General features: G+C 41.2%; 1 protein-coding gene across 1 annotated transcript; it reads right to left on the bottom strand.

Annotated features, from left to right (window-relative positions):
- Nucleotides 1–371: 371 nt before the first annotated feature.
- Nucleotides 372–5,419, bottom strand: abhd14a.S (abhydrolase domain containing 14A S homeolog). Its single transcript, XM_018261327.2, has 4 exons — nucleotides 5,012–5,419; nucleotides 4,335–4,450; nucleotides 2,835–3,070; nucleotides 372–1,942 (listed from the first exon to the last, which is right to left on the bottom strand). Exons 1-4 carry the CDS (start codon nucleotides 5,239–5,241, stop codon nucleotides 1,763–1,765), a joined length of 762 nt encoding a protein of 253 aa, XP_018116816.1. The 5' UTR covers nucleotides 5,242–5,419; the 3' UTR covers nucleotides 372–1,762.
- Between the last annotated feature and the right edge of the window lie 5,688 nt (nucleotides 5,420–11,107).

Genomic DNA, 11,107 nt, shown 5'->3' with positions numbered 1-11,107 from the left:
CAGTCGGAGTCCAATTAACCCCACTGGTGTTCATCTGGGTTACGGTCAGAGATCTCTGCAGGCCAGTCAAGTTCTTCCACTCCCATCTCAGCAAACCCATTCTGTTATGTATTATGAATGGTGATGTTAGGTTTGTGAGTGCTCACCCATAAAACCCCCAAGCTCCCGGATACTTAAGGCCATATAGTATATATTATTTATTCTAAAATGTCAACTTTTTTCCCTGTATAAAAAGGATATCAGGCCTTACCTCACTGTTCCATATTATCTGGCCCTTTTGCTTTATAGTTGTATCTTAGTGACTTGCTCTGCTCTCCTACACTGAGTATGCTGTGTAATACACATGGAGTAAGTAGAAGCAGCACAAGGGACACAATCAAATAACATTTTTAATGTTTTCAAAAAAGTATATTTTTGTTGTATTTCAATACATTTTAACATTATTTTTGCCCAGTTTATAAAGCTCATTTTTAGTGAATGTCAAAGCTGGTCTGATGATCTAAGATCCCCCTGTAGGTTGTGCTATTAGTCTGATTAAAGAAAGAAAGGTTGGTGTAACTCACAATATTGCCTCGATGTTTGCCTTACACACTGATATTAGAAGTCACCCAAAATTAAACAAATGAGACCATATTATGTAAGGTACCTAGGAAAGTCTCAGTTGCTTAGGTCTTTCAGCCACACACTTTACAGGGTTGAACATTCAGCCAAACCAGTGTACAGTTCATATGCTTAGCAGATGCTGTGACACAACAAAGAACAATACTGTGCTACAGCTGCACATGGAAAAAAACCTGGACATTTTGCCTTTAATAAATGAAATGGTTGCAGTGCCCCCCCCTCTACTTCTAATATTTTCACAGAGCAATGTGCAAAAAAGTACACTTCTCCCCATCCCTTAAAGCAATACTAACACATTCCTAAACAAATCATAGGAATACGTCAGTATCAAGTACTTGCTGCACCCGGAATATTTTTCCTGAAAGCCGCCTCCCAGCCCCACAAACCTTTGCGTAGCCGACCTGCTCACACTACCAACGGATCTTATGCCTAGCTTTTATGACACTGGGCTGGGGGAGGAGCAAGTCCTGTTTTCATTTGTAATTAGCCTATGGAAGGATCTAGCTGCCCCCCAGCCCAGTGTCACTGAAACTGCACAGAAGATCTTTTAGAAGTGTCGGAGGGTCGGGTTAAAGCAGGTTCGCGGGGCTGGGGGCGGATTTGAAGGGGGCTTTGAGGGAAAATATTCAGGGTGCAGCAACTACTTGATACTGACACGTTCCTATGATTTTTATAGGAACGTGTCGGTATCGCTTTGAATCAGAAGATTGCAATAAAAATACTTCTCGATTTTAATACATTCTTTTTACATCCTACAGAAAACATAATTTTTTACCTATATGAACTCTGGGTGTTGTATATCTCCACACCATAAATACTAAAGTACTAAAGGCTAGGCTGTTAGACACAATAATGTACACTCCTACGAGAACCTACATACACCCCTTCTATACACATCTTTCTCAAGCTTTCCTTATTGTCCATAATGTTCCTGTTTAGTTAGGCAAGACCCTAGACTCACAGACTCCTTTGGGTCAACAGGGCATTAATCCTACTTCCATAACTCTTTGGCATTTGCCATTGCATATCTATGCGTTCCAGTAGGCCCGATTCTCTGGCTAAAATACCTCTGAAACCGTCTTCCACTTCTGCACCCACCAACAACTCTGCCTGTCCATGTTTTCTTGTAGCAGTGAGGTGATCAAAGATTACTCAGATATTGAATTAGAGTGGCATGAAATTCTTCTGGTCTATCCAGGTAACATGCATGGCCAGCTCCCTCCAGTGGAACCAGCCGGTGAAGAGGCAGTAGCCGAAGGCTCTCCAGGGACTGGCTTCCTAAGTTGGTATCCAGAGTCCCATATACAATGAGGGTGGGAACCTGTAAATTACAAAAAAAATGTAGGTATAATATGGAGGTTTAATGTATAGAAAAAATGGGTTTGTTCACCCTTCAGCTAACTTTTAGTATGATGTAGCGAGTGATATTCTGAGGCAATTTGGTTTTTTATATTTTATTATTTGTGGTTTTATTAAGCTTTTTATTAAGCAGCTCTCCAGTTTGCAATTTCAGCTTCATCTGGTTGCCTGGGTCCAAATTGCCCTAGCAACCATGCTTGATTTGAATAGGGGTGAGGTGGAAACCCTACCAGGGATGTGATTGTACCTGGACATGCCGAACATGTGATCTCTTCTGGAACTAAAGAGATTTTTCCTGATTAAAACAGAAGAAAAAAACAATGTTCAGCACAGCCAGGGCCGGAACTAGGCATAGGCAGATGTGGCACCTGCCTAGAGCGCAATGGCTTGTTTATATAAACTATAGTCGTTTTCCTGAAGGAAACACACCAGTTTTACCAGTGCAGAGAAACACTACACTATATTTTAATTCTGTTAAAGCATTTTACTTTTTTGGTGTTACTGTTCCTTTAAAGCAACGTAGGGGGTTCTTCACAGTCAGGACAGTGAGGTTGTGGAATGCACTGCCGGGTGATGTTGTGATGGCTGATTCAGTTAATGCCTTTAAGAATGGCTTGGATGATTTATTGGACAGACATAATATCAAAGGCTATTGTGATACTAAACTTTATCGTTAGGGGCATATTTATCAAGGGTCGAATTTCAAATTGAAAAAACTTTGAAATTCGAAAAGACCAACCAAAATTAAGTTGAAGGTATTTTTTGGTCGAATAGGTCCGTATTCGGCCAAATTCGAATCGTACAAATTGAAGGAATAGCGCATTCGATCGAATTAAATTCAAAGTTTTTCACACCTGTATCTGCTGATACTGCTCCTGTTTGAAGCTCTTGGTGCCCACTGGTGCAATGGGGACGAAGCCTCTCAGTCGGTCAGGGTGCTGCATGAGGAGCGGCAGACAGAAAAGCCCACTCATAGAAGGACAGACCAACACTGGCTGACGTGTCCCCAGATTCTCCATAACATGAAGAAGGTAATCAGTGCGCCCTTTATCTGAAGACATGGGCTGAGCACGTAGAGATTCTCCGTAGCCTAGAAGAACAAGTAGCACCACATTATCCTATGCACTCAGCCCAATTCATCCACCCAGACTGCATTCACCATGTACTCTGGAAACAGACTACAACCCCCATAATGCAGTGCAGGTATCACTCACATCTGGGTAGCGGAATGGGTTAACCAGAGGAGAGGATCATGAAGAAGGAGAAAAAGAGAATAATGTGTTACCTGTCCCAGGTAAGTGATGATTGGTGCTCACTGAACTGCTTAAAGGGATTGTCATGATTTTTATGATGTTTTTTATTTCTAAATGACACTGTTTACACTGCAAATAATTCACTCTACCATATCAAATTTCATTCCTGAACCAGCAAGTGTATTTTTTTTAGTTGTAATAATGATGTGTAGTCGCCATCTCAGGTCATTTTGCCTGGTCATGTGCTTTCAGAAAGAGACAGCACTTTAGGATGGAACTGCTTTCTGGCAGGCTGTTGTTTCTCCTACTCAATGTAACTGAATGTGTCGCAGTGGGACCTGGATTTTACTATTGAGTTTTTTTCTTACATCTACCAGGCAGCTTGTGTTAGGGAGCAGTTATCAGGTCACCTTCCCATTGTTCTGTTGTTAGGCTGCTGGGGGGGGGGGGGAAGGGAGGGGGGTGATATAGGGCACACACATCGGGGAGATTAGTCGTCCGGCGAAGAAGAGACAAATCTCCTCTTCTTTGGGGCGACTTCCCCGAACTTCCTTCCGCCGGCTAGAATGTAAATCACTGGTGGGATAGCACTTGGAGCGCTTTGTTTCCAAAGTCGCCAGAAGTTGCCTCACGAGGAAACCTCGGGGCGACTTTGGGAAAACACAACACTCTGAGTGCCATCCTGCCGGTGGGAGGCAGTTCGGGGAGATTAGTCGCCTCGAAGAAGAGGAGATTTGTCGCCGGGCGACTAATCTCCCCTAATCTGAGCGTGTGCCATGACCCTTACTTGCAGTACAGCAGTTAAGAGTGACTGAAGTTTATCAGAGCACAAGTCACATGACTGGGGGCAGCTGGGAAACTGACAATATGTCTAGCCCCACATTTTCAAAATTAAAAAAAAATCTGTTTGCTCTTTTGAGAAATGGATTTCAGTGCAGAATTCTGCTGGAGCAGCACTATTAACTGATGTGTTTTTTTAAAAAACAAAAAACATTTTTTCGCATAACAGTATACCTTTAACAATCCTTCTCAGATTTCATATAATAAATTCATATAATAACAATCATTTCATATAATAAGTGGCAGTGTAGTTTATATTACCTGGAAGGTCTATGGCCACAGCTCGGTACCCATGTTCCGCTAGGCTGCTCAGAGTGGCCAGATCCTGCCATGTTTTGGAGGTGAAGGAGCGACCGTGAAGCAGCAGCACCGCAAACCTGAGGAGACAACAGTCACACGTGAAACCTGGGAGTCTCAGTCAAACAGATAAGGGTAAGGCCACACAAGGAGATTCAGGGAGATTTTGTCGCCTGGCGACTTATCGCCTCGTCTTCTGAGCGACTATGTCCCCGAACTGCCTCAGCGTGTTTTCCCATAGGCTACAATGAAAAGTCGCCTGCGCTAATGCGTTTTCTATAGTCGCCCGAAGTTGCCTCACTGAGAAGTCGCTCAGAAGACGAGGCGATTAGTCACCAGGGGACAAAATCTCCCCGAATCTCCTCGTGTGGACTAACCCTAAAACTAAAAACCCAGAGGGAGATCCAACGATGGGTGGGGGGTGGGTGAGAATGGAGAGTGATGGTGGGTCCATTTAAAGTGGGTCCTGCTCATTAGAATCTACAGAAGGCAGAGGTAGTGGAATGAAATCCATGAGTGCTACTATGGAACCAGGAGCTCATATAAGAACTACAACTCCCAGAATCCCAAGCTACAAACAAAGGGGGATATTGGGAGCAGCAGGTGAAGCCCAAATAGAGCAGCAATGGATCAAATCAAACCTCTCCGAGCCGACCCCGTTGCGCGGCACCGCCTCCCTGTAGAAAGTCGGCCAGTCCCCTGAGAGGGTCGCGCTGCGCACGGTGATGTTGCTCTGGGGGTCGGAGGAAAGGGACTCGCTTTCTCGCTCCGTCGCTGGGTCGGACTGGCCGGAGGGCAACAGCAGATACAGCAGCACCGACACTGACAAGATCAGAACCAGCAAAGTCAATTTGTGCCGGCCCAGACCCATTGCTGTCTAGCTGGTCTATGTGTGTATATTGACTATGTGTGCCCTGGATCTGTCCCTGTGACACGACTGTCACTCTATTGGCTTAACCCCGCCCAGCTGTAAGTTTCCTTCTCTCACCGCCTCTCTTCCTCTGACTCCTCCCCAGCCGGCTATTGGTTGAGCCCTTATAAAACGTGCTGAAGCGCTTCCTGCTGTTGAACGCTAGATGGCAGTGCTGTGCGACGGTGGAGCTGCGCCTACAAAACTCACGTTGCTCCATATGAGACTGTCGGTGGCTGTACCTTAACCTTAACCCTGCGGAGAAGAAATGCTGAAGAAGTGAGAGATTACATTTCAGCAAAGACACAGTTAACTGAAATCATTTAAAGGAATTGTTCAGTGTATGAATAAAAACTGGATAATAGATAGTCTATGCAAAATGAAAAAAAATTCTGATATAGTTATTTAGCCAGAAATGTAATGTATAAAGACTGGAGTGAGTGGATGTGTAACAGAACAGAACACTACTTCCTGCTTTTCAGCTCTCTTTGTTTCCAATGATTGGTTACCAGGCAGTATCTGGTAGCAGTTCTGGGCTCTCTGCCAAAAGCCAATTAAGTTAGAAACTTTGTATGTTTTTTCTGGCTGTTCAGTGCAGGAGATCAAAGAGAAAGTCGGGGCATTTCAGTAACAATCCAGGACTGCGGTTGAGCTGTCAAAAGAGGGACTGTCCCGCTAAAAATGGGACCTTCGGGAGATATGCTATGGATCCCTACACTAACAATGTGGATTCTTGTAGTGCTCATTTTTTGTTGTGGACTTTATCCAGTGTAAGCCTAATGTTAAACACCAGACTGGTAGGGAAAACCTATGGATTCCGTGCAGGACACACTGGGGCTCATTTATCAACACTGGGCAAATTTGCCCATGGGCAGTGTCCTATAGCAACCAATCGGTGATTACCTTTTTGAAACCAGCTGCAAGTAGAACAATTAATGCAGCAATCTGATTGGTTGCCATGGGTTACTGCCCATGGGCAAATTTGTCCAGTGTTGATAAATGAGCCCCACTGACACAGAGTCAATTTTATGAATCTGAATAAAAGCATAACTAAAGCCCCACTTTAAAACCCTTTAGGTCTGCATTTCAATCACACATGTAGGGGCAAAGGAGGTATTGTTGAGACTTAGGGGGTTATTTATCAAAGGTCGAATTTCAGAGTAATGTGATTTTTTTTTTTAAAAAAAACTGGGTTATATCATATTTGATTAGGAAAACTTGATTAGGAAAACAAGTACTACTGGGTAGCATAAAAGAGCAGCAAGTAACATATACTACAGCCGGGGAGCGGGCACTACACTTAGAAACAGCAGGTTGTGTACATTGATTATATTCCATCTTGCAGTTAAAGTCATATACTATTTATTTATTCTAACAGAATCCTCGTGATCCCCGCAGCATATTATGTACACAGTGCCATGTAGCTACAGCAACTTCTGACACCTGCAGTGCTTTTGGGAGGTTTTGGATAATCTAGTTAACATATTACAGTAATAGTCTCATGTCCATTAAAATAATATTTACAATAAAAAACAATTTAAAATAGCCCAATGAAAACCTTCATGTAATCAAAATATATATATATATATCAGAACTGTTCTGTAATAAGTGGAGGAACTGTATATCACATGCACTTTATTGCTTCTAACATTATAGAAGTTTAGTGCATAATATAGTGAATAAAGTACCCCCTCTTGTAAAATATAAGGATATTATTAGTTACCGAGGAGTTTCATGACCATATAAAAACACGAGGCCGAAGGCCGAGTGTTTTTATACAGGTCATGGAACTCCGAGGTAACTTCTAATATCCTCATATTTTACAACTGGGGGTACTTTATTTATTATAATACACAAATTTTAGTGAGTCATGTGACAGAAATGACATCACTACTCACCGTTTATAACTGATGACATCACTACTCACCGTTTATAAGGATATAATTTACAGGATATTCATGGCTTTTGTGTATTATATTGATATAAGATTTTTAATAGTTGCTTTGTATTTACAGTACATGATAAAGTGCCTCTGAAAATCCAATTCTATATACCATTGTAGCTGCAAAGGAGCAAAAAGTGAGACTAAGTTTGGGAAATTCCTTTAGATCTGGAGCAGCAGAAGGAAGCGCAGATGGGCCTGGCTCTCTTTATATACCAAGTACTCGCTCTGACTAAAGGATGTGTCATTGTATTTCTCCATTGATAGGACATCCTTGTGATACAGTTATCTTGTGCCCATCTAAAACCAGCCTGTGGTCCTTAGCAGGGTCTGTAAGCAGAACCTTTATGATAAACACATGAAGACTGGTAACAGGCATCTAGAATCACTTCTATTGGAAACTACCTTTATCCGACACAGTTTAGGAGCACCTTGCTTGGCTTAGCTATTCAAAGTGTGAACATGGTTGGTATAGAGAGGGATTCTATGTCAAACATATGGTTATAACGTTTCAATGGCCATTATGGAATCAGTGTTGAGTAGATGGGTTCAGACATAGGGGTATATTTATCAAAGAGTGAAGTTAATAGTGAAGTTCTGCCACGAGTGAAATTCCGCCACTCTCCATTCATTTCTATGGGATTTTTATAGGCGTATTTATCAAAGGGTGAACTTTCACTTTCACCCATTGATAAATACGCCTTGCAAAATCCCATAAAAATGAATTGAGAGCTGCGGAATTTCACTCTAGTGGCGGAACTTCACTCTTTGATAAATTTACCCCAGAGACACTATTTGGATCTCTCAGCCCAGAACAAGAAGACAGTTCCTCGTAATACTGAATCCTACATAAAATACTATCAATCCAAAACGAAGGGGATTATTTATCAAAGGTCAAAACTGTAATAAAGTGTAATAAATTTGATTTTATTCACAATTTGAATGGTATGTTATTCATGAAAAATGTCTAAAATTCGATCGTACAGTCCCAACCCGAAAACGATTTTTAATCGAGTTTTCCTCAAAAAAAAAACCCACGGCTTTTGTGTGTCAATTTTTTTTTTGCCGCACAACATGTTTTTTCTCCCATTGGAGTCCACGGGGTGTAATTTTTGAAGCAAAACTTGAAAAAAATTTGGCTCATCACTACTATTAACATCTTCAAATAGTTCAAGGGACCTCTGCCATTGACTTCTACATGAACTCAGCAGGTTTTAGGTGGAGAATAGTGGAATTAGAACTTTTTCCAGGGTCGAGCTGTGATAAATCTCATATTCGAATTCAAATTCGAGTTGGTGGTTTTAAATTTTAATTTCAAAAATTCGCATTCGAATTTCTATTCAAACCTTAGTAAATCTGCCCCTAAATATGTATGTGTAAAAACTGAGCATGAAAAGCCTAAAGGGTGAATGTATATTAATCGCCTCTATATCAGTTGCTGTGAGTGATGTGCTCATCCTCAGGAATCCTGAATTATACAAGTAATGGGGAACTAAGGCTTGAATTTGGGTTGCCTAATGCATTCAGCAACATATAAACTGAATATAATCTGAATAAGGTGCATATTTATTCTCTAAACCTATTTTCCCCATACAGTGGTCACTGGGTATATGGAGACAGGGCCAATCTGAAAGCAGAATAGATTGCTGCCAGGAAACAGAACTAATACTAACTGAAAGACCAATGAATGAGGGGTGCAGACATATTAACTTGGGCTGTAACAAAGCTGAAGATTAGCCTTTCAGCTAACTTTTACTATGTTATAGAATGGCTCCTGAGTCTAAGCAACTTTGCAATTGACTTTTGTTTTTTATTATTTAACTCCTTCTTCTGACTTTCTCTAGTTTTTAAATGTAAATGTACAAATGTATTGCTATCGCTAAAACACAAATAATGAAAACCAATTGCAAACTGCCTCAGAATATCACTCTCTACATCGTAATAAAAGTTAATTGAAAGCTGAACTACCCCTTTAAAACGACTGCATCATTTATACTGTGCATCTTCATTACCCGGTTGAGTACACCCACATGCCACAACACTGTCACAACCCTTTGGTGGGGATCGCAAGAAACAATCATTCATTGTGATGTGCTGCTCATTCCCCAAAGCCACTTCATTTAGAAACATGATGCCAAGGTTCTTAGAAGTACAACCAACTGCAAAGACAGAAACTCCCTTAGAAACCATTCTGTTCATAAAAGACAACCAGTACTAATGATAAGTGCACAGTATCTCACTTGACTGTGTTTTTCAAACTTTAACAAGGACAAACTCCCATATTGTAACACAACACAGTTTATATTGCTAACTTACCGTATCCAGCAGATTTAATGTTCTCAGAGGCAAAGTAAAGTAGATTCCCTTCCACGACACGACCACCCAAATGCGACATAATGTGCAGATAACTTTTTAAGATAGCAACTACCACCACTATGTTGGTGCCATGCCAGAGCAGGCGGTGGTTATGAATGACTTTATTTGCGCTAAATCTCTCTTCCTGCCATGGAAAAAAACATGATATGTAGGACGTTATAGCTCAGACAACACTCTATCCAAAAGACAACACGCCTGCAACACTTTTTTTGTTTGCACTTTGAAAACGATGTCCTGCGTTATAAATGACCCTTATAGTGTGTTATTTATATAATTTGCACAGTATGCACAAATGTATATTAGGCTGATGTGAAGCACTGGTCATAGAAATTTGTATGTTGGCAGATGTGATGAACAGATTATGTACGTAGATCTCCTGGGTGTGATGTGATGCACAGGATCCATAATTAAAGTGTTTGTATGTGGGAAATGTGATACACAGGTTACATAAATACATTGTACATACATGTATGAGAAATGCAATGCACAGGTTACAGAAATGCAGTGTGTATGTATGGGAAATGTGATACACAGGTCGCAGAAATGCAGGGTTGCATTTATGGGAAATGTGATGCACAGGTTGCAGAAATGCCATGTGTGTGTATGGGAAACATGATGCACAGGTTATAGAGATGCAGTGTGTATTTATGGGAAATGCAATGCACAGGTTACAGAAATGCAGTGTGTATGGATGGGAAACATGATGCACAGGTTGCAGAAATGTAGTGTGTATGTATGGGAAACATGATGCACAGGTTGCAGAAATGCAGGGTTGCATTTATGGGAAATGTGATGCACAGGTTGCAGAGATGCCATGTGTGTGTATGGAAAACATGATGCACAGGTTATAGAGATGCAGTGTGTATTAATGGGAAATGCAATGCACAGGTTGCAGAAATGCAGTGTGTATGTATGGGAAACATGATGCACAGGTTATAGAGATGCAGTGTGTATTTATGGGAAATGCAATGCACAGGTTGCAGAAATGCAGTGTGTATGTATGGGAAACATGATGCACAGGCAATAGTATATCCCTACAGTATCAACTTGACAGGTCCCCACCCCTGACAGGTGTTATGGCCCCTAATGGGCGGAGCTAGGTTTGATCTGGTCTTTCTGACCTGATATAGCCACGCCCACTGCAGCAAAGCATTCCCCGCTCCACTGTGCAGCCGCCATTTTGTGAAATTAAGCCGCCATTTTGTGTAAAACCCATAAACCCTAGCTAGCCAGCGGCAAAGCATTCCCCGCCCACTGCGTAGCCGCCAGAACAGTGTGGATCATATGTATAAAAATGACTTATAAATAAATAAAGCACAGCATACATATTGTAATGAAACATAACATATTTTTATTAAAGACAAACCAATAAAAAATACACAACATACATAATGTGAAATATGCTTGAAATATATACAAAAAACTAATTTGGAAATCCAAATAATATATATTGAGAAAAACACAACAGACATATTTATTTTGTTTTTTTACAATTCTACACATATATAC

Source organism: Xenopus laevis, chromosome 4S (genome assembly GCF_017654675.1).
Source record: "Xenopus laevis strain J_2021 chromosome 4S, Xenopus_laevis_v10.1, whole genome shotgun sequence".
Taxonomy (NCBI): Eukaryota; Metazoa; Chordata; class Amphibia; order Anura; family Pipidae; genus Xenopus; species Xenopus laevis.
The sequence above is the reverse complement of the archived record's forward strand: the minus strand, read 5'-3'. Positions and strand labels throughout refer to the sequence as shown.